General features: G+C 39.4%; 1 protein-coding gene across 1 annotated transcript in view; it reads right to left on the bottom strand.

Moving 5' to 3' along the window:
* The window catches only part of LOC111873862 (microtubule-associated protein RP/EB family member 1), a 45965-nt gene extending 20280 nt beyond the window's left edge, over nucleotides 1-25685 (bottom strand). The window contains exons 1-3 of the mRNA XM_023868900.2: nucleotides 25546-25685; nucleotides 16747-16917; nucleotides 14711-14817 (exon numbers count right to left, since the gene is read on the bottom strand). Coding sequence (XP_023724668.1) covers nucleotides 14711-14817; nucleotides 16747-16909 — 270 coding nt within the window. The 5' untranslated portion in view covers nucleotides 16910-16917; nucleotides 25546-25685. The remainder of the gene's footprint in view (nucleotides 1-14710; nucleotides 14818-16746; nucleotides 16918-25545) is intronic.
* Between the last annotated feature and the right edge of the window lie 203 nt (nucleotides 25686-25888).

The following is a 25888-nucleotide window of genomic DNA, read 5'->3' as shown; positions in this document are numbered from 1 at the left end:
ATATGTGCGAACATTCTGCATAATGGTAGAGAGAATGGGACAACTCAAAATACTTCAGATCACGCCTTCATAGCATTTCAGAGCAATTAAATGTAAGTTCATGATGGATCAAATTCATGCAGTCCTCTGGGTACAGCAATGCATCCAATGATAAAAATTACAGATATTTTAGAGGTATCAGCTCTGAGAGAATGGTAAGTAAAAAAAAGTAAAGCTATCCCTGTAACAGGCCGTGAAGGCCCATAGGGTTGTGAGACATTGAGGGTCCCACATTATCCAAACAATCAGCTCAATGGTGGTAAGGTTGTCAGCCTTACACGCCGGCCACACTTCACTCCCCAGGAAAATTATTTTATTAATTCCTGGTACTCATTTCTGTTAGAGGCTAAGTCAACTCCAGGGCCATAGTGCGACCAGAAGGATTAGGTCAACTGAAAAAAATCCAATGACCTCATCGGGACTTGAACCCGCGACCTTCTGGCTTGTAGCATAGTGCCTCAACCACCTATGCTACCGTGTGCACCCTGAGAGAATAATAATTTTTATAATTGACATGATGTTATACTTAAATCTTGAATGATGTGGTTGCATGTTTCTTCAAAATATCAGCAATTTTTACTCCTTCCATATGGTGTCCCATTTTGCTCTACAGGAGGAGCAGGAAGGACACAGTAGTGTAATTCATTGAGGCACTATGCTACAAGACAGAAGGTCATGGACTCGATTCCTGATGAGGTCACTGGATTCTTCAATTTACCTAAACCTTCCAGCACCACTATGGCCCTGGAGTCGACTCAGCCTCTAACAGAAATGAGTACCATAAACCTTCCTGGGGGTAAAAGGCAGCCAGTGTGTAAGGCTGACAACCTCACCACCATTTGTGAGCCGACTGTCTAGAAAATGTGGAAGCCTTGACGTCTCACAACCTTATGGGCCTCCATGCCCTGCTGCAGGGACAGCTTTGCCTTTTTACGTACATAAGGAGGCAGCAAATTCCTCATATCAGTACATTTCCACATGGTGCCATATTTTACCCTAAGGGAAGCACCAATTCCTTCCTTAGATACCGGAAATCTCTTACCATTTCCACATGGTGCTATACTTCAACCCTGAATTAGCAGGCAGCAAATTTCTCTGAAACATCAGTAATTTTAGTCATTTCAGCATGTTGCTATACTTTGGCCATGAAGAAGGGATAGCAGCTCCTTGAAAACATCAGTAACCATTACACTTTAATTGACATGAACTCTAAAGGAGGTAGCAATTATGTCCAAAAGGTTTGTACTTATTTCCATTTCAACAGTGTTATACTTTGACCCTGAAGGAAGAGGCATCAAGCATGATGCCAGCATGATGGCGCCATGGCACACTGCACTATTGTTATCCATGAGTATTTTGGAAGAAACTTTTGGCAACAGATGGATGGGATGTGGATGCCCAATAACCTGGCTCTCTCACTCCTCTGAGTTGACTCCACTGGATTTATTTCTCTGGGGGTACATGCAAAGCCTGGTGTACGAGTCTCCAGTGGAGAGACAACCTGATCTTGTGGCAAGAATTGCAGTAGCAGCCGGAACCATCCGGGCAATGCTGCGTATCTTTCAAAAAGTTCAGCACAACATGGCCAGGTAGCGCAGAACATGCAATGAAGTCAGCGGCCACCATGTTGAGCAAATTTTACAATGCAAAACAATCATATCCCCTAAAACTTATGCATCCTCTCAAAAACTTTGGTGGCCCTTAGTGCCAAAAGTGTTTCCAGACATTGGTGTATTCACAAAATATGATCAGATCGAACCCATCTATCTATCTATCTATCATAGAGCATTATAAAATACATTTACTTAAAACCTGTATATCAACCTTATGGAGGAGTCAGCAAGTTCCTCTTACATATCAGTAACTGTTATGACTTAAACAGAATGCTGTATTCAACACTTGAAGAGGCAAAAAGTTCCTCTCAAACATCAGTAATTTTCAACATTTCAACATGGTGGAGGAGGTGGCAAGTTCCTCTGCGAGTTACTTTCACATTTCAACAGTGTTGTATTCTAACTCTTGGTAAGGAGCCAAGTTCATCCAAAACATATACAGTGTCCCAGGAGGAATGTGCCAAACTTCAGGAGGGTGTTCCTTATGTTAAAGTATGCCCATATAACCCAAAACACCTATGTCCAAAGTTGAACGGTTATGGAAATAATGGCACGAGAAAAGTGTGGTCTTCTGGCGGGTTCACGCACTGTACCTGTCAGCTGAGACATCTTATCTATGTTTGTCCCTGAGTGTGGTGATTCACACTAGCCGTAAGCTCATGTGGTTCATGTGCTACCTACAGAGTACATTGCGACAGCGTCGTGAATGGTTAGTAAATTAGTTGTGCGGAGTTGCTGAAATGCCTTTTGTGTTTTCACACATTGAATATTGTGATATGCATTTTGTGTATGGATTCTGCGGTGGCAATGCACGTGCTGCTGTTGAATTCCAAAGGCATTTTCCCGATCGAAGGATTCCATCTCGACGTATATTTATGAGAATTCACCAGACATTGCATGATACTGGTTCTCTTCCGAGTGTTTCTGTGCACTCTGAAAGGGAGGATGTACAAATGAGAAGCACACGAGAGAACATTCTTGAGATGGTTCAGAGAAGTCCGTGTCTGTCCACTCGTAGAATGGCCTCTCGCATCGGCGTATCATGTATGCAGGTGTGGCGAACTTTACGTGATGAAGACCTGTATCCTTACCATGATCAAAGGGTACATCTGGAACCAGGCGACCATACTCAGCGTATGGATTTCTGCCACTGGATAAAAGCTCATCCCAAACTGTTAAGTGTCATTTTATTCAGTGATGTGGCGTCGTTTACCCGGGACAGTGAAAATAATTTACGAAATATGCATACGTGGTCCCATAATAATCCACATGAGATAATGGAAACGAAATTCTAAAAGAGATTTTCTGTGAATGTATGGTGTGGTGTGCTTGGGAACAGGTTGATCGGACTTTTTGTGTTTCACAACAATTTAACTGGAAACATGTATGGAGCCTTCCTGAGGAACAAGTTACCATGTCTGTTGGAAGACATCCCGTTAACGATAAGGAGGCAAATGTACTTCCAACATGATGGGGCTCCTCCACATTACACTCAGCACGTGAGACACTACTTGGATGAATCCTTCCCTAACCGCTGGTTAGGTCGTGGTGGTCCCATTGCATGGCCACTGAGGTCGCCAAATCTTACGCCTCTAGATTATTACCTCTGGGGCCACATGAATACCTTAGTATACGAAACTAAGGTAGATTCACGAGAAGCACTGCGGAATCGTATTTTTGCAGCAGCAGAGCACATACGTCACCATCCAGGCAACATTGCTTCTGCTACCCAATCCCTCATGATGCGTGCCGAAAACTGCATTGCAGCTGGCGGAGGACACTTTGAACAATTACTATAAAGCAGGTACTGTATTTCAGTACTTGTGTAGTTGGCTTATACCAGAATGCGCAGTCAGCCATGTTACGTCAGTGCTTGCCATTCATGTGTCATGTATAGTGCTTGGAAACCTAAGGACAATTATGACAAGGTAAGCGAGTATGTTGTACTTCAATTTTATGGCTTCATGTCACTCAGAAGTTAGTTCGATGTTACGTACATTATTAACATTACAGAAACCACATATTCCTGCCAGTTTTAATATGTATTTTGTAATCAACAAGTGTGTAACACCTGTCAAAGTTTCACACTTCTCTGGCCATTATCTCCGTAACCGTTCAACTTTGGACATAGGTGTTTTGGGTTATATCGGCATACTTTAACATAAGGAACACCCTCCTGAAGTTTGGCATATTCCTCCTGGGATACTCTGCATAAGTTTAACTCTGAACATGGTGTTACACTTTAACCCTAGAGGAGGAAGCAGCAAGAACATCCACAATGTTGGTAATTTTTACCACTTTGAAAACACTGCTGTATTCTGACCCACAAAGAATACCATTTTGACACAGTGGTTTACTTTTACCCTGAAATGGGTCGCAACAAGTTACTCTGAAAGAAAGGATATTTTTACTATTTCAGCATGGTGCTATACTTGACCCTAAGAAACAAGGATAGCAAGTCCCTCCAAAACAGCAGCAATTTTTGGTGTCTTACACGGTATTATACCAGGCCTTGAAGAAGGGGGGGNGGGGGGAGCACGTTCTTCCAAAATATCAGTAATTTTTACTATTTCACCATTATGATATTCTGATAACACTCGAGAGTAAATACAACTTATTGCCTGTTTAAGGTTACAAAGGAAAGGATGTATTTATGTGAGCAATACAATAGCAGTACATACATACATGGTGACGAACGAAATGATCCAGCATTTGGTCTAGTACTAATTATTCAACCATGCAATGAACGATGTTTTGTAACATGGTAACACTTACAGTAGATCTATGAGACTAGTTCTTAACTCTTCCCGAGCATGCTAGTGTCGCGCTGTTCCTGCTCATGCACAGTTTACACAAGATGGCTGACAAAGGAAGATTGTTTGTAGAACAACGCATAAAAAGTGTTGTTCTATACTGAAACAAGAAGTGTTGTGGTCACACAGAGGCTCTTTTATGCCCATTTTCAAACATGATGGGTACTTTCATTGAAAACTATTCATAAACTTTATAACCAGTTTAATAATGATGGTTCAGTGCTGGAGAGGAAACATCGCCGACTTTCATCTGTGCCCTCTCCAGAGAACACTGACGCTGTCAAGGGTGGAACTGCAAAGAAGCCCCAGTAAATCAACAAGAAAGGCTGCAGAATAACTAGTGATATCCAGACAATCTGTGCAATGAATATTGAAAAGTGATTTGAATTTGTACCCACACAAAATGACAGTGCTGCCTACACTTACAGTTCAAAACAAACATCAGAGAATGATATTGCGGAATGGGCTCAGAATAATGAGGTACCGTGCAACAATGTTTGTTTTTCTGATGAGGCACACTTCCACTTGGATGGTGATTAATAAACAAAATGTGCAATATTGGGCATCAGAGAATCCATCCGTGATTCATGAGAATGTGGCATCATGCACCAAGAATTACAGTGTGGGTCACCATCTCATGTCATGGACTACTAGGGCCAATTTTCTTTGAAAAAACAGTGAGCTCTATTTAAGCATTTTGCACAATACTTTTGTGCCTCACCTTATTGCTACAGGTTTGCCATTACAAACTCAGTTCTTCATGGAGGATGGAACCAGGCCACACACAGCAAATGTTGTTTTGGGCTTTCTGCATGGCACTTTTGACTCACATGTCTTCTCAAACTGATTTCCTAATCAATTCACATGTGGAGAGAACTGGTCCCTGAATAGTCCTGATTTACATTTGTGTGACTACTTTCTTTGGGGATTCCTTGAGGAAAAGATTTTTCCGAAAAAGCCGCAAACAATAAGGGAGTTGAGAGCAATGTGATAGCTGTGGATATGTGCTGTTGAGTAATCAACATCACAGTTCATGTCGAATAAGTTACCAGATGTAATGGTGGTCATACTGAACACCTGATTCACAAAGGATAAATCTCCATACAATGGTCTTCCTTTCTGTATATTAGTTTCTGGTATTATATTTGAAATAAAGATTATATTAATAGATCAAATACTGGATCACTTCGTGCGCCACCTTGTATGTACTGGCATCATCACTGTCAGTTTAAAAAGTTCTTTGCTGTACTTAGATATTCTATAATTTTCTTATTTACTCACTGCATAATTATTCTTTTATCTTAACCTTAGCACATAAAAAGCAGCAGACACAAAGCCCCTATGTAGTATTAAGAAATGAACAAGGTGAGGTAAGAAAGGTAAAGCTGTCCCTGTGCTTAATTAGTTAAGCACTATGCCATGAAGATATATGGGGAAGTGGAGGTATAGTTCCACCTTTCTTGACTTAGGCACTAGATGGAAGTGAGTGGTCAGCTTCATGCCTCTGCTGCTTTATCCCAAAGGGAAAGAGCCCCTGGTACTCATTGGACAGGAGGCTGGGTGGGCCCCGGAGCTCATATGGATGCTGTGGAGAAGCGAAAATTCTTTCACTGCTGGGAATTGAACCTGGGCCATCCAGCCCATAGCTTGTCACTATACCAACTGAGCCAGCATGACCCTAGGAAATGAAGATGTGGTAAAAACCAGGAAGAACATCAGGCACAATCTGAGGGCATTACCATACAAAGAAAAATAATAAATTAAGATGCAGTGGCCTGGCCACATGGATAACAACAGGATTCCTTTGATGACATCAAAAATTAAGGTGATGCATGAAGGACCACTAAGAAGACCAGTAACAAGGTTAAGAGACCATATGAAGGTAAATATGCAAAACAGAAAAGGGAAAGTGTGAACACCAATGTGTATGTTCTTATGGAAGAGGAAAGATAATTGGGGCAGGCTGTCTAAGACTCACGGAAGTGTCGATGAATGATGATGATCATGAAGATGACAGATACAATTTCCTTTGTAAATTCACTTTTAAAAAGTTCTTTCAGCATTACAGAATTTGACTGGTTATAAACAACACAGACAAGATAATGACTACATAAGGTCATTCATATGGATGACATGGCAGGATGATGTTACCAGGTTGCCTCATGACAGCAGGACGTGATGGGGGATGGGGCTTTGCTGTGGGTCGATTTGGAGCAGAAACCACCACTGGAAGCTGATGAAGACTCCCACTCCTGCTACCACTGCCCAGTGGCTGACACCCACGAGCTTCATAGCCATCATAATCTCTACCATCATAATTTGCATCAAAAAACTTCTTGAACCACTGAAGGAATTCAAAATTGTCCTGAAATCGGCCTTTAATCAATTTATCTACGGGAATAACCTGCAATGAAGAAGTTTAGGATTATTGCAAATCTGTTCACAAATTTCTACAAAATGATGTCCCAACTTCTGACTTTTAACACATACTCATATTTCATGTGCTGAGAAATCATTACGAGCATTGTGCCATAGTGTATATCGGATTTCAATACTTTTGGAATTGTCAGCGACAGTTATCCACTGTTTTACTACCAAGTTCTTGCAGATTCTAGAGACTTTCAGCAATACATTTTTGTCTAAACAGCATGTAAAAGCAGAGATATTGCACTAAGATGGGAAATCTAAAAACAAGTACACATCAGAATTAATGATGAAAGACAGTTGAAGCACATCTATGTTATAACATGAAAAACATCAGCACTGTCAATATGTTAAGGTTACATATATAAAAAAATTTCATATATAAAAAGGTAATTTTCTCTGGCACTTTCATCATAATAAGTGTTTCCTAGCCCAATGCAACTTTCCTTTGCATCCTCTGTATGAATTATAATGCCTGGTTTGTGTTCCAAGCTATTTATTGCCTGTGGTCCATAAAGGTACCATTAAACAACACTCTTCACCTCTACCTTGTTTGGGACAGAAATGAAAGCATTCAAAATGCCACCCTGATGCAGAAGTGCTCAGCAAACAGAGCCATTCTAATTCACAACTGAAAAACATCAGGCACTAGCTGTGGGTGCAACAGATTATGTAAGCTTCCAACTCCTTAGATCAAATAATACCAAAGATGTCATGAATGTTGAAATTCTTTGTTACTTTCACATCTACATAATAACCACTTCAAGCAACCCAGGAAATGTTTGCATAATGTAACAGGTCTGGCATGTTTATTCCATCATTGCCTGTGACCAGCATAAAATCCATTTTGCTCCATTATTTTGAAGACTGTACAACTTCTAGGAAAACTGCCTTGGGCATCAAATGTTTCATTTTTATCCAAAACTTCTGTTCAAAACACTTTTCATTTTGATACATATTTAGCAGGTTCATGTGATTTTTGTGGACTACATGCAGAAACACATTTTTGTATTGTCCTTTATCACTGTCAGATTTTAATCAAAACTGATGCTGACACATTTTAGTAAAACTCCCCCATACCAAATTTATTGAAAATCCATTTCATGGTCCTTGATTTGTTACATGCAGACCGACAGTTCGACAGACATGGTGAAGTTAGTACATGTATTTTTGCAAGTTCTCATTGTAAATGCACCAAATGAATAAACACTCAGGTGCCTGCAATATATACATTTTTTAATCTTACTGCCATATAGTACTACATATAATCTTAACAGTATGCAGCATGTTGTGTGTCATATACAGGATATATGTATGTAATGGGGGCAGTCTACACAACAATATTCGTGAAAAACAAATAGACCCTAACGTATCAACATCTGTTTTATTTTCCTGTTGATGCTACATGTTTCTGTCCTTATATCGGACCATCATCAGGTATATAATGATACTAGTCTTAGTTCTTGAATTGCGCCTAATTTCAATATGAATCCATATTGTGCTCTTGAGTTTTAAATGCATAAACTGAATTTTCAGTTAAAACATAAATACTTAGACAGTAAAATTTTTAATTAAAAATTAAAACTTAAAAATTAACATTAAAATTGTACAGAAATGAAATATGGCAAAATCATCACAGGGAGCAGCCTGTACACAAATCATAAAAAGCTGGTATACATCACTCCATGTAAACAGCCTGTTGGGTGGTACACAGAATAATGAGCGTACGCTTCACAAGATGACAGCAATGTCAAAACCACACAGCCTAATTTATGAGAGAAGATCCCACTGCACAGGTGCCCCATACTATAATTGCTTCTACCACCAAATAAACCTATCAACACATATAGGTCACAAAGTTTTAAAGAGATCTGTCATTTCTGTACAATTTTTATGTTAATTTTTAAGTTTTAATTTTCAATTCTAAATTTTACTGTCTAAGTATTTATGTTTTAACTGAAAATTCAACTGATGCATTTAAAACTCACAAGAGCACAATATGGATCCATACTGAAATTAAATGCAATTCAAGAACTAATACTAGTATCATTATATACCTGATCATGGCCCAATATAAGGACAGAAACATGTAGTGTCAATAGAAAAATAAAACAAATGTTGATATAATAGTGCATATTTTGTTTTTCATGAATATTGTTGTGTAGACTGCCCCATTATACAAATATATCCTACAGCACTGCATATTATTAGAAGATTATATTTTCCAACCATTTTTGGATTTGTGTACCCATTATATAGAATATTTCTATGAAGAGTTCTATCTTCTGAGATATAATGCTGTGTCATCCACTGAAAGTCAACTGACATTTTGGAGGGACATCTTGCCCCCATCTTCATGGTCAAAGAATAAGCCAAGCAAGAAGCTTGTGTGTAAGCAGGTGGCAAGCAGAACACCTACTTTCACACTGGTTTCTTGCACAGTACCACAGCACAATGATATAACCAACTGAACATCCTGTTTGACTAAAATATTTAGCATGTCCATCACTGAGCTCATCAAAACACAGTTGTCATTTTTCATACATTTTTAATTTTTATGTCTCATCAGGCACATTTCTGTTGTCACCGAAGCACAGAAATCTCAGAATATGAATCAATCTGTCTTGTTTCATTGTTTTCTCCATGTAAAGCCTTAAGAACTGCTCTAGTATGGACCAGATTCTTTCATGGTTTGTCTGACCATGCCTCATCTGTAAAATAATTGGTAAAAACAAGCACGTTTCCTGTATAGTCATATCTGGCAGTGGGGAATGTCTTTCATTAAGCGTGACTGGGGGTTGGTAATATCGGTCTCTTCTACCAACAGTTACATAATTTCAGGCATTAAAATGCATGATGGAGTAGTCTTTTGTAACAGGTGCTGCTTTGTTTTGTCTTAATTCAGTGGGACCCCCTTCAAACCTGTGGACTGCAGGTGCTGAAGGTTGAGATTGTGTATTATCATCAGTCCATAATGTGTAGTCTATCTGCCCCTGGGGAGGATGAACATCTACATCTTCAGCTGATTCGCAGCAGGCTCAAGCATCTCAAAAACAGTCTGTGCTATATCTTCTTCTAGAAGTGCATGCACTTGGAAGGAATTAAATTAATCGTCACACATTACTCTGAAAATAGTGTCTTCTGGTAACAGGACGTAACGAATGTTATGTNTTGATATAATAGTGCATATTTTGTTTTTCATGAATATTGTTGTGTAGACTGCCCCATTATACAAATATATCCTACAGCACTGCATATTATTAGAAGATTATATTTTCCAACCATTTTTGGATTTGTGTACCCATTATATAGAATATTTCTATGAAGAGTTCTATCTTCTGAGATATAATGCTGTGTCATCCACTGAAAGTCAACTGACATTTTGGAGGGACATCTTGCCCCCATCTTCATGGTCAAAGAATAAGCCAAGCAAGAAGCTTGTGTGTAAGCAGGTGGCAAGCAGAACACCTACTTTCACACTGGTTTCTTGCACAGTACCACAGCACAATGATATAACCAACTGAACATCCTGTTTGACTAAAATATTTAGCATGTCCATCACTGAGCTCATCAAAACACAGTTGTCATTTTTCATACATTTTTAATTTTTATGTCTCATCAGGCACATTTCTGTTGTCACCGAAGCACAGAAATCTCAGAATATGAATCAATCTGTCTTGTTTCATTGTTTTCTCCATGTAAAGCCTTAAGAACTGCTCTAGTATGGACCAGATTCTTTCATGGTTTGTCTGACCATGCCTCATCTGTAAAATAATTGGTAAAAACAAGCACGTTTCCTGTATAGTCATATCTGGCAGTGGGGAATGTCTTTCATTAAGCGTGACTGGGGGTTGGTAATATCGGTCTCTTCTACCAACAGTTACATAATTTCAGGCATTAAAATGCATGATGGAGTAGTCTTTTGTAACAGGTGCTGCTTTGTTTTGTCTTAATTCAGTGGGACCCCCTTCAAACCTGTGGACTGCAGGTGCTGAAGGTTGAGATTGTGTATTATCATCAGTCCATAATGTGTAGTCTATCTGCCCCTGGGGAGGATGAACATCTACATCTTCAGCTGATTCGCAGCAGGCTCAAGCATCTCAAAAACAGTCTGTGCTATATCTTCTTCTAGAAGTGCATGCACTTGGAAGGAATTAAATTAATCGTCACACATTACTCTGAAAATAGTGTCTTCTGGTAACAGGACGTAACGAATGTTATGTCCTGCCTTTCAAGGAATAAAAACAATTGCTTCCTGTGTACAGACCTGCTACTCAAGGAATAAAACTGAACTGCTGAGTGGAAGACACAATGCCATAAAATTATAATACACAAAACTCAGACATAAATCATAGATAAACTCACCAACTTAAAAAACAATGGGATTCAAATATTCACTACCATCATTCCTATCAATTTCCTATCCTGAATATACATGAAAAAGTGCAAGCATTAAACAATATTTTCTGTGATTTTATCAGAAAGGATGAAACTGGGTATAGTCCCTTTTCTCATTGAAGGCTTGCTAACAGACATGAGCCACATAAATTGTTTCACTAGGCCTTGATTCTATGAACAGCTAACAAAGGCAGCAACTGTCAACAGAAGGGTTTATGTTATGTAGCCCTTGATCGAGTGAATGACAGTCATACATTTCCTGGAACCCACAGTTGTCGATGCAGTTCCATCTTAAGGACTGCAGCATCATGCTCTAAACAAAGTAACAAATATTTACAACTGTAAAAGAAAAAATTAATAAAACATGTGAAACAAGTCATTGCACAGGAACATACAATACACTATTTAGTTGTTTCAAAACTTCATAGACAGGCAAATGGATTGACTCTCATCAAAGCACTTTTCACTTGAAGATCTAGCCTAAAAAATGTATTAAACACACCTTACATTAATAACCCACTGCAGAAATGAACATTTATATGGAAAACCATTCCAGCTAACTGTGTGTAATTTAAATGTCCCATATAATAGAAGTTAAATATACAGAATGTTCCAGGAGGAATGTGCCAGACTTCGGAGGGCGTTCCTTATGTTAAAGTATTCTGATATAACCCAAAACACCTATGTCCAAAGTTGAACGGTTAAGGAGATAATGGTCAGAGAAGCATGAAACTTTGACAGGTGTTACACACATGTTGATTACCAAATACATATTAAAACTGCCTATTATGCCGTTGTGACAAGGGGGCGTGGAGGTATCCCTCCTTGCCACCACATCTTATGCTGCAAGAGGTTAACACAATAATCCTCGATTACCCTCAGCTAGGATTCTCCTGGTTCTGGACTTCCTTCATTGCATACAGCTGCCACCATCTTATTATTGGCGTAGAGCGGGTGTGTCGGGTCTGACTCGCCTCTACCTATCGACTGTCACACCATATATTACACCTCTGCGACGGGTCGATTGGGTACCTCACCGCTGTCGCCAATTATGTCTAAGTGATGGGGGTGGGTTAAATACAACTACTAATTCATTACGGCTGCCATTTCACTTTGGCTAGTCGCTTCGCTACGTCAGTCAACGCTTCGTCGACTCGACCTACCGCCGTTGTCATACGTAATGCTTCAATGTAAGGGGTGAGTCAAACACAGTTACTCTTTCTCTACGTCAGCCACCTTGCGTTGGCAGATCCCCACCTCTGCTATCACTTTGTTATACCTAAAGGGGGTGAGAAAATATTACTACTTTAGTCCGTCACAACAATTTCCGTTAGGATGTTCGCTGCATTCGGCCGCCGTCGACTGGGGTCAGTTCTGCCTTCGCTTGGGTCAGGATCGCTTTGGATCGGTTGTGGACGGGGTGATTCGGGGAAGTAAATCAAAACTCCTTGTGTACATCCTACCCTAAGTACACTGATCTATTTACACAGTTATTTACAATAAATGAATGCTGACGTCTGTCGGTTTACACTTGGTCTCGGGGTGTGATAGTTCTGACTCCGTTCTAGTCTCTCGCCTGGAGCAGCAGGCTTGAGACTGTCACTTTCTGCATTACTATTACTCGACACGCCATCTCTGTCCTACCCTAGGTTCTTGATCTATTTACACTTTCATTTGTATTCTATTTACAATATTAACAATACTGACTCTGTCGGGACTTACACAGTGCCTTTACCGCACCACGCTATGCTTCATCATGATCTCCCCTTCTGGGGTGTAGGACTTCTGTGTCTGTGTAGTCTGTCTGTCTCTTTCTCCTTACTGTTTTGACTCATTTCACAATTAGCCATTATTCTATCATAAAACTTCCCCTTAAAATATTTTTCTCCTAAACCCATACATCTACAGCCTACGTATGTGTTTATCAATAGTCATAACACACTATCTAATGTCTACCATATTTACTCCCCTAGCAACCTTGCCTATTACTTGTTACATGATTTCACATGTATCAAATAACACTTTACAAACAACCATAAAGTTTAACAGCATGGCTCATGTGAGTAAACGTGACTTACTTGAGATAAGAGACGCAAGCTAAACACCTCCGCTTGTAAGACCCACATCGAATAAAGCCTCCGGCTGACAACTGGTTATTACGTTTTTAGATCAGATCCCCCACTGACTTTTCTTTCCATTTTTATACACTAATTTTGCTGGCACTGCAGTTGGCGAAAGAGGGAGGTTAACTCCTCCTTTCGTCCTCAAGTTCTAAAGTGGTATATTCTAATTGGCTAAATCCGACTTGTCGCGGACAAAACAAGGTGCCGCCCTCCTTGCATTTTGTAAGTTCACGGTCTCCCAGTGTTTACAATGTCACTTCTAAAGTGGAGCGATTGCGCGCCCTTGCTGACTCTAACATTCCTGACCTCAATCGCCTGTCCAAGTGTCGCCATTCTAGCTTGATTGCTGTAAACGCTTTTCGTAACGTTTAGGCAATTTTTTTTTTATTTTCAGTCTTGAAATTGCGCCACAACACTGCCAGGAATATGTGGTTTCGGTAATGTTAATAATGTACGTAACATCAAATTAACTTGTGAGCGACATGAAACCATTAAATTGAACTACAAAAAACTCACATGCCATGTCACAGTTGTCATTAGGGTTCCAAGCACTATACATGACATAGGAATTGCAAGCACTGACATAACATGGCTGACTGTGCATTCTGGTATGCGAGTGTATGCGGCTAGTGTGAGCCGTTATCACCACACTCAAGGACACACATCGATAAGACTTGTCAGCTGACAGGTACAGTGCGTGGACCCATCAGAAGACCACACTTTTCTTGGGCCATTATCTCTATAAGCGTTCAACTTTGGACATAGGTGTTTTGGGTTATATCAACATACTTTAACATAACAAACACCCTCCCGAAGTCTGGCAAATTCCTCCTGGGACATCCTGTATGACATGTGACCAGGTTAGTTGCTGGCTTCCCAACACGGCGGCCCGGGTTCGATCCCGGGTCTGGTCAAGTGGGATTTGTGGTGGACAAAGTGGCGCAGGGGCAGGTTTTCTCCGAGTACTTCAGTTTCTCCTGCCAATCTTCATTCCATCAATTGCTCCACAATCACCCTCACCTATCATCTGGGGCTGATATAACAGGCCAGAAGTGGCCGCAGTACAAGGGACTTAGTCCCACCCCACTAGCAATAATAAAATAACTTGTGACCACAAGACAGCACAAAACACTAATTAAAAAATATTCATCTCAATATGCATAAAACCGAACATGACAATATATTAATAAACTGTGTCACACCTCCATATAATAGATAATCAACAATTCACGCTGGAAAGAGGTTCCTTGAAATTAGTGGGAAACACAATGTTTACCATTTACATTTCACTAATATTCACCTTATCTACAGACATTTTCTTGAATGCTGCCTGAAGGATCTTGAAGTTCTGAATGTACTCATGTTCCAGATTAGTTCTGAACTTGATCCTCTTCATGACAACACTACCTGCAAAAACAAATGTGTAAACTTTAAACAAAAAACATGAAAGTTTACTCTTTTTCATGTTCACTTTCCTTTTCACCTTTCTATTATATTACTTTTTTCATGTGATGATTAATATTGCAGCTTTATACAGGGTCATCTGTGACTCACATCTATAATGAAAAGAGTGGTTTCAAGTTTTAAACCTAATCTAATACAAAATTAAATTTGCTGCTCTTCTGCTGCCTTGTCAAAGAGTTACACAAGTATTCTTTGCCCTGTGATGTTTGAGAGATGGAATAAATGATCACCCCCATAATCCCTCCACTGTGAGTGCATGCACACCACCACCCTGCCCCACCTCACGCATGCACATGCACACGCACACTATACAAGGATTCAAATCACAGAACAATTGACAGGAGCCAAAGGTGAGTTAGCAGCGTTGTTGGCACTTGCACACTACAAGGAGATATCACTGTACTGTAAGTAAAGTAAGTAAAGATATCCCTGTAACAGGCCGTGGACAGCCATAGGGTTGTGAGATGTTGTGGTTCCCACATTTTCTAGACAATCAGCTCATAGACAGCGGCAAGGTTGTCAGCCTTACGCACCAGCCGCCCTTTACCCCCCAAAAATATTTCAAGAATATTCATGGTACTCATTTCTGTTAGAGGGTGAGTCAACCCCAGGGCCATAGTGTGGCTGTAACGATTAGGTAAATTTAAAAAAATCCCATGACCTCATTGGGATTTGATCCCACAACCTTCTGGCTTGTAGCATTGTGCCTCAACCAACTTTGCTACCACGTCATCTCTTACTGTATTGTAAGAGATGAACTAAATATATACTTGTACAATACTGATTTATTAAACACAATATGATAAGCACATTCCATTTAAATCCACATGAACAACTAATGGTTCACTGTTATTGTCACTGCTACTGTCATTATGAAATGCCTCTGTTTCACTGCATTCTTTTGTGCATCTTCTTATAGATTTTATGCACATTTTATATCTGTGACTAGACACTCTGCGCCACCCTATCATATTCATCATTCATCAGCGATGTTCTATTTCTCTTTATCACTACACATTTCACTTTGGCCCACAGAATTTTTGGTTGTTAGGTCTTGGAACTCTGGCAAATCAACTTTTCTCCATTCTTCTTCTGACACATATTTTCCTACAGAACTATACACAACAATTATTACTTTACAAGCATAACTACAAATAACACACCAGCCCCATGACACCTTCTCCTTTGGCAAATGAAACACACACCTTTCTTTTTTTACAATCATCATCAAGTATGAATACTTGCCCCTGCATAAACAATAACTCCAAAAATCACTTTACAAACTGATGCTTCATAACAGGCAGCAAAAATACTTTGTGAACAGGATATCTGCCTTAAGAATTCAAACACAGTGAGTCACTGTTTACATTAACCAAGTGACAACACTCTCCAGTCATGGACTGGGTGATTTCCTTCTTGATAACTGGTTATGTGAGAAGGAGCTACATATTAAACACCATTTAGCCACACGGGATTCAAACCACTGCCATTCTGAAAACACATTTGTTGGATATGACATTGAATACAGTGGATTCCAGCTAATTGGAGCAGTTGTTTATATGGCACAAATCTTGGAAAACAAAAAAAAATCAAGAATATAACCAGAATTTGCTTCCTGTATTTGGACACCATGCCATTTAATTGGGCCAGTAGCTACCACATGGCACACTTGTGATTACTAGGTCATCAATGAGTCACTGACTCAGTCAGTACAAATGAACACCTAGCTACAGTTGATTTTTTTGTGGGTGGCATACCTAAATGTTTTCCTATAGCAATTCACATATAGTCAGTATACTTTGTTATAGTCTACAGACAACAACAGCCATCTACATGTATTCACTGTTTTCAGATACAATCTGGATAACTTGCCTGGGAAAAGCATATCCATAAACTGACAATATGCTGCACCAGTGCACAGTTCTTCGATCTTGGTAAAGTTTGATGCCAAACAATCATTAACCCATGCCAACATATCATGTCGACTAAGGTTATCTGTAGTCACATTTGTGGAATAAACATTAACTGCAGCCATGATCACAACTGGAAATATAAAATACATATACTCAGAAAAATTGTGAAGGTTACTTCCTTATACTTATACAGGGTGTCCCAGGAGGAATGGTCAAAATTCGGGAAGGTATTTCTTATGTTGAAGTATGCTGATATAACCCAAAATACCTATGTCCAAAGTTGAACGGTTACGGAGATAATGGCCAGAGAAGTGTGAAACTCTGACCGGTGTTACACACTTGTTGATTACAAAATACATATTAAAACTGGCAGGAATATGTGGTTTCTGTAATGTTAATAATGTACGTAACATCAAACTAACTTGTGAGTGACATGAAGCGATAAAATTGAAGTAAAAAATACTTGCTCGCCATGTCATAATTGTACTTAGGGTTTCCAAGCACTATACATGACACATGACTGGCAAACGCTGATGTAACATGGCTGACTGCGCTATAAGCCGACCACATAACTGTATTAAACGTACATTCACGGAAAATCTTTTTGGAATATCGTTTCCATTATCTCATGTGGATTATTATGGGACCACGTATGCACATTTCGTAAATTATTTACACCGTCCAGGGTAAAAGACGCCTCATCACTGAATAAAATGATGCTTAACAGTTCGGGAAGAGCTTTTATCCAGTGGCACAAATCCATACGCTGTGCATGGTCACCTGGTTCCAGATGTTGTACCCTTTGATCATGGTAAGGATACAACTCTTCATTATGTAAAGTTCGCCACACCTGCATATGTGATATGCCGATGCGAGAGGCCATTCTACGAGTGGACAGACACGGACTTCTCTGAACCATCTCAAGAATGTTCTCTCGTGTGTTTATCAATCATACATCCTCCCTTTCAGACTGCACAGAAACACTCCGAAGAGAACCAGTATCACGCATTGTCTGGTGAATTCGCGTAAATACACTTCAAGATGGAATCCTTCAATCGGGAAAACGCCTTTGGTACTCTTCAACAGCAGCACGTGCATTGCCACCACAAAATCCATACACAAAATGCATATCACAATATTCAATGTGTGAAAACACAAAAGATATTTCAGCAACTTCGCACAATTACCAACCATTCACAACGCAGCCGCAACATACTCTATACGTAGCACATGAGTTTACGGCTAGTGTGAAGCACTGCACTCAAGGACAAACATAGATAAGGCGTCTCATTTGACAGGTACAGTGCGTGGACCCGCCAGAAGACCACACTTTTCTCGTGCCATTATCTCCGTAACCGTTCAACTTTGGCCATAGGTGTTTTGGGTTATATCGGCATACTTTAACATAAGGAACACCCTCCCGAAGTTTTGACCATTCCTCCTGGGACACCCTGTATATGTAAATGAGCAATTACAATTATTTATCTTGATAATACACAGCACAGATATGTATTGAATGAACAGTGAATTGGGTTAGTCATTTATACACACACTTTAAACAGGTTCTGGAAAGAACCTATAACACATTTCCTTTCGAATGCTTCCAGCTATATGGAGAAGCAGGACTTATAAATTAATGCTAACTATGCATCTTAATGACATATTTCTGTGCAAAACATACACTCATATACTCATAGATCCTGTCTCAGTGAAAGCTGTCACAATCTTAACTCTTATTCATTCTGATCCATCAAGCTAGTAAACTAAATTATAGAATAATAACTCTTAACACCATCCAGTGTGATTCAATTTGTGAATATTTATTGCCTGTACATGTTTCGGTCAGCTGACCATCTTCAGAAGGCATCAGACCAACATGTTCAGAAACTAATATTATATAATTCGTAATATATATTTAAAAGATTTTATATAAAAAGTATTACAATTATTTGAATTAAAATGTTCAAGATCTTACATATTAAACATTAATAAACTTTTAACCCAAATAATTGTAATAGTCTTCATATAAAAACTTTTAAGAATGTTTTACGAATTATGTAATAGTTGTTCCTGAACATGTTGATCTTATGTCTTCTGAAGACAGTCAGCTGGCGGAAACATGTAAAGGCAATAAATATCTACAAATTGAATCACACTGAACGGTGTTAACAATTATTATTCTATAATTCTCTCATGACCATACTGATACTATTGAAGGCAGGGAATTAAATGCATGAAGGATGACATTCACACAAAGTTTAAGGACAACAAAATAAACCTACTGCCTGTCATTTCTTTTATAATTCTTAGGTTATTTAATATTAATTCAACTGTAGAGCTTACACAGTGTTGAAAGGGATTGGAAGATGATAATATATGGTGAGAGGTTAACAATTTGAAAGGCTCCACAATCCCTTTCAGAGTAATATTCAGGTATGTTCCTGGAAAGATACAGACACCACATCTCCCCCCCCCCCCAAAAAAAACTCAGTCATAATAGAAGTCCCTCAGGAAGAAGTGTCATGTCACCTAAGCAGGCTGTAGTATTTTGGCAATATCTGGCAAACTACGGCATTCTAGGCCAAAACACTGAATGGAACAAATATATATATATATATATATATCTCTGATTTTAATGATATTGTGGCATGAAGACCCACTGTTAGGCAATGACTGTGGGACAAGCAGTTATACAATAGCCACTGCTAGGCAATAGCTGAGAAGCAATCACGTGGGCATCCCAACAGAGAGGAATGCAAAAATGGAAAGAGCAACAGAGGTATGGTGTTTTCTGTGCAGTCTGTGCCAAGATGTTATAAGCAGAACAGATGAAGCAATGAGTTATTTGTGAGACAGTCTTCAGCTGGTAAGAATGTGAGCACAGAAGCAGAGGCCATGGTTCAGATCCATCACCACGCAATGACTGGCGAAGACTGCAAACTGAGAAGACTATGTGTGCTGTAGTTACAGTGATCTTTGGAGTGTGTAACTCAAGTGAGACTGTCACAGACATTTTACAGGGTGAGTCAATGAATTGGGCGATTTGGCAACGGTGTTTTTTCATGGATTGGTTGGAGTGGGGAAGATGCCACTACTGTCACCCAGCAGCCTACTTCAAAGTGTTTTAGTTGCAATGGGGCCATGGACTGGAGCACAACGTGCTTTTGCTGTGAAAGCATTTCACAAAAACGGTGACAGTTTCGTGATTGCTCAGCATGAATTTTGAAGAGTTTTGTATTCATCGCAATCATGCTGTTCCATCTGTCCATGCCATCAAGACCTGGGTTCAAAACTTTGAGGCTACTGGTTCTACACTAAAGAAGAAAGGTGGCAGCGTAAAAACAGCACGTACACCCGAGAATGTAGTGGCAGTAAGAGAAGCCACTGAACGAAGTCCACGCCGGTCTGTGCATTGCCACGCTACATCACTCGGGCTGTCCAAAGTCAGCGTTCGACGGATTTTGCACAAAGATCTCCACTTCTACTCCTATAAAATTCAAATTATTCATGCACTACACAAACACAACTATGAAAACAGAGTTGATTTCTGCCAGCCTTTTTTGCAATTCATTACTCAAAACCAAGATTTTGTTAACAACTTTGATGAGCAATGAAGCTCATTTCCTTTTGTCGTGGTTTGATAACAAGCAAAATTTCTGCTACTGGTCAGCCACAAACCCCAAAGAAATTTATGAGAGACCACTTCACAGTTCCAAAGTCCGCAGTATGGTGCACGATATATAAGTTTGGAATTATTGGCCCGTACTTCTTTGAAGATGAGTGGGAAAGGGCTGTAACTGTGACTGGACCACATTACGTTCACATGTTGGAGAGCTTCTTAGCTCCTGCACTTTCTCATCTTCTAGTTAAGGAAGAAACGTTTTTCCAGCAAGATAGGGCTACGTGCCACACCGCACAAGCTTCCATGGCAGTTGCGAATAACCTGTTTTTTAACCATGTTATCTCCAGATATTGGGAAATATTATGGCCAGCCAGGTCACCTGATCTTTCCACATGTGATTTTTTTTTCTCTGGGGGTATCTGAAATCCCAAGTTTTCAAAGCTCCAGCACCCCACCCAGTTCAAACATCAAATTCGGGAAGAAGCAGAATGAATTCCCATAGAGATGCTGCAAAGAGTAATGAGTGACTTTAGGAAGAGACTTACCAAGGGCTTAAAGCAGAATGGTGGTCATCTATCGGATGTTATTTTTGGGAAACAGACTTCTGTTTTCAGTGAGTTAACTGAGAAAAACCAAATACTTTTATGTTTACACTGTATTCATATGCGTTAAAACCAAATAAATGCAACAGTTTACTATTCATAACGTTTTTAAAATCGCCCAATTCATTGACGCACCCTGTAGTTACAACCTGTAAGGGTTCAATAAATCCAATTACCAACCGAATCCCTGTCTATAGTCACTCCAATCATGTGACAATATTCTGCACTGCAATAATTTAACCTATAATAAATCATTAACACAACCTCAGTGATTCTGAGTAGAGAATTCTTTTGGGGTGGGGGATATGAAGTGAAGGCAGTTAATATACTGTACCAGTCCACCTGGAACACAACAGTTTGGGCCACAAAGCATAAAACTCTAACAGTCTTATTTGAGATCCAGATTCCTTGCCTTGAACAATCTCTGTATGTCTTATCACATCTAACACTTCTCTACCAGGGTCACTCCACATCAAATTAGCAGAGAAAAGTGGTGACATTTCCAATCTGATGCCCTCTGATTTTTCGTGAGGCTATAGTCCCACATATTCATGCTAACATTTATTATTTCAGGCCACTGTAATTTAGGCAGCAGATATCTAATGCTGCTTGCACATTTTTTTTTGACATAAGCTGTATTAGAAAAATTGGCATAACTTCTGGCCTAATTCAGACACACATCATTTATGTTCATTTCAAGACTAATAACTCGCCCTTTACAATGACGTACTACTAACATATTTAGAACAGTTATTTTCAAGGTCTTCAAACTCAACCTTGTATTTCTCAACTGCAATATTTTAATCTCTTTTTTAACATACAGTGTCCATGTAACTACTACTTGAAGTATATGCAAATATCAAGTTGGGGCCATATCATCATAATTTTTTACAACCACATGTCATTAAGTCTTGGGAAAAATATGAGGAAGTATCTCAAATTATTACAACAAACAATGCAGCTACTCTGACCAAATTCAATTAGCTGTACATGTTTGGGAGGTTCATACATGCCTGGTGTTCATCATTTAGTATTTTGATGATGGGTGTGAGTCACACAGTATCTGCAGCATTGACAGGTCTCAGTAGGTTTCATTACCACTACTCATGAAATTAAAGCTAAAGATGGTGTTGCTTACAAATGCTGTCAAGCTTTCCTGTATTTGGTTCAAATGCTGAAGTTACAACAAACAAGCCCAGAGCCAAACAGTTATCTTCATATGTACTCTTAAATCTGTATGTTCAACTTCATTAAAGCAAATGTTTGTTCACAGTTCTATGTTGATGTAAAAACTGTTCTCTTCTTCCCAAAGTCTTTGAAAATGCTGTATCCATAATCTTATAACAGTCCAAATAATTTGCCCACTTCACAGAAATGATCTATTTTAGTCCTGTATGAAGCTTCCTCAGCACCAAGTGAGAATGGATAAGTCAAAGAGTTCAGTTTAGTTTTCTGCTTTCTGGAAAATTTTAAATTGCCTGCTGAATTCTTCATGAAATTAGCTAAGAATGTTACAGTATTTAATGGCCACACTACAACCTGCAAATATTTTCCATAAAATATAAAAATGTGTAAATTTATTCTCCTTTAGTATTACAGTGTTCCGTATATAGTGCCTCCTATTTTTTTAAAGAAAACTACAACAGATACAGAAAGCATAATAATGCAGTTAAATAGAGCAAGATTTCAGCTACTTACAGTTATTTTTCCACATAATCACCACCATTCATTATGCACTTTTGCCAGCGATTAACAAGAGCCTGTATGCCGTGCCCGTAAAAGTCTGCGCCACCAGAGCCTAGCCACTTTCTTACACCTGCAATGACAGCATCACTGTCTGGAAAGTGTTGCCCACTTAGTCCATCTTTCTTAGGCCCAAAGAGATGGAAGTCTGAAGGTGCTAAGCCAGGGCTATAAGGTGGATGTGGTAGGACAGTCCAGCCAAACTTTGCGATGTGCGCGGTGGTCGCCAAACTTGTATGGGGTCTAGCAATATTGTGTTGCAAGCAAAAGGTTGTCTGCTTCTTTGGCCTGAAGGTGCTAAGCCAGGGCTATAAGGTGGATGTGGTAGGACAGTACAGCCAAACTTTGCGATGTGCGCGGTGGTCGCCAAACTTGTATGGGGTCTAGCAATATCGTGTTGCAAGCAAAAGGTTGTCTGCTTCTTTGGCCTGACTCTGGAGTGGCAGCTGAGCAGGGATGCCCAGGGCGTGGCTTGTCGTGCACTTCACTTTCGCCACTGTTGAAACGCACTACCCACCACCTCACTGTGCTGACTTCCATTGTATTGTCTCCATACACCTTTAGCAAGTGTCGATGGATGTCAGTGGGTACAATTTGTTCGGCAGTGAGAAATTCAATAACACATCTGTGTTTCATACACACTTCTATGTCAGACACCATTTTGGTAGACTGCTCTGTTGTCACTATCTGTTGCACGACAACCAAACGAAGAGTAGATTGACAGGAAGGTTCAACCTTTACTACAACACCACCAACATCCATCTCAGATGTTACATATTAACACAAAAAAATAGGAGGCATTATTTACCGAACGCCCCTAGTAGTTCTGCTTTGACAGCCTGCAATGATGTACATAACTTGTGTATATGTAGGCCTTTTCACTGAAAAATCACATTTAAGTTGTTAAGCTATTCCAAAATGTCAACCAGGTACATCAGTTTTCCAATCTTTATATTTTCACATGTTTGGTATGTCACGCGACAAATAAATTCACGTGGGTCTCGGATTCAGCGAATCTTTATTGGACACTCACATTTATACACCATACAAGTATTATCACTTGTGGTACCACGTGGCTTCTGCGACGTCTCGATTGGGTTCCAACTGTCTTGTATGAAGGCTAGATTTCGACTGTCATCTATGGAGGCTAGATCTCAACTGTCGTCGTAGCTCTGTTACTCTCAACTCATGTAGGTGTTCTGCGGACCGGATACGAGGCACCATTCACCAAGGTTCAATCCCACTTGTTCGGCAATCCGTTGCTTCAGGAACGATCTCTATAGATTACGGCGGTAACGTGTTTCGTCTCATCCGTTGGTACTCAACGGCCTTCTGTTGTTCATCTCTGGGGAAACGTGTTTGTTGTTTCTGCATTGTCTACACAGCGGACCACTGTTATTGCGTTGCCATGGAAGTATCTACTCCAAACATGTTACAATATTTTAATTGTGGGAACATTAAATCTTTATCTTTCATGTTCAAGATCATTAGTATTTCTTCTTGTAAATCTCACAATCTCTTGAAAATTTCACCAAAGTTCAGCCACCAAACACTGGTGTCATATGGTACAGCTGTAAGTTGTGCTGTAGCAAATATACAAATATGAACTGTGAACTGTCTGTAGTTCAAATATCGCTCATACGTAATTCACAAGTTCATAAATGTGCCCATCATGTGGTTCATATTTTAAATAGTTTTGCAGAGTATCTCCCAATTAGAAAATGTGCCACACATGGTATCTTGCATCCTCTTGAAAAGCCCTACCTTTTTTTTTACTCAAATTTCAGTCAACGATCAGACAGCTTAACGTTTTCTAAGACCGCTTATGCCTAAGTGTGTTGACAATCTTTCACACTAGCCCTTAAGAGCTGTTGTGGCTTTAACAGCTTTCACCGAAAATAATTCAGTAATCACATCAAACTTGGTATTCATACCTTATACTAAATATCAATAATAGATATATGCTACTTACATCAGTAGTGTGATCTCTCTCTACGAAGAAGTACATGAACTGTTCCTTCCTACATATTTACGTGCAGGACTAACCAACTGCAATGTTTTATGTATGCAGAAAGGAAATAAAGTCCAAGATAGGCATAAAATTTGATAACACCTTAAACTTGATATTATTCCTGATAACAGTTGTTGACCACATTTTAAACTGATAACCTACTGCCACACATCAGACTGCATTACAGTATTTTGATAATGCAGGACGCCAACCTGCGTCATAAAAAACCGTCTCTTAACGAAACAACATTTATTATTAATAAATCCTGATTTCAGAACAGTATGTCCTGTATGATTAAAGCATCATAATATACAGCCCATGGTTCTGACCACAACTAAAACTGCTGGCAACATTCCATCATAAGCTTGCATTACAAACGACATGATAAAATACCATATAAATTTATAAAACCAAAGGGCTTGTTTCAACAAAACTACTATACCCATCTGATATGTTAAACACTGTAATTCCTGACAGAAGCATTAAACATTCGAGGTTCACGCGTGGACGTTGACCTGATTAACCTTCGTACATGGCACAGGCATACCCCAAGCAGCTCGTGACTTGGTAACTAAACAGCTCTCACATTACATTTACTCTCGCTCTTATTCAATCACCGTAAACCCATTACAGCAAGAATTTTACGAATATGCAAACTGTTTATCACTTGTATTCTTAGGCTACAAAACAACCGTTACGCCACACTCTCCACATTTTCACCGGTATTAACATTTCTATTATTAATGTATTTATAATTTAGCTGTTTCCTTGTATACACACCTTTAATTGAAAACGGTAAATGATAATCTCACTGTATTAACTGATATGTCACATATACTTAGCAATTAATACTAAAATACAAATTCTGTCATATACCAGGGCGGGCCCGTTCGTAAAATTGAGCACTGGTAATATTCACGGATCAGGTTCCAGTTGACCCGAGACCACAGACAACACACAACATTGCACAGATCGCACAGATGACCTGGAATCTTCGAGTGTAAAATTCTACTGTGGAATCGTGTCACTGTATTGGTGTATTTGAATTAAGTAAGATTTGAGGCTTTCACGGCGGTGACTATGAAGAAAGCAGTCTTCTGGGATTTGGCACCGTGTATATGTG

Source organism: Cryptotermes secundus, unplaced genomic scaffold (genome assembly GCF_002891405.2).
Source record: "Cryptotermes secundus unplaced genomic scaffold, Csec_1.0 scaffold414, whole genome shotgun sequence".
NCBI classification, from domain to species: Eukaryota; Metazoa; Arthropoda; class Insecta; order Blattodea; family Kalotermitidae; genus Cryptotermes; species Cryptotermes secundus.
Note: the sequence above shows the minus strand (reverse complement) of the source record. Positions and strands in the feature narration are given on the sequence as shown.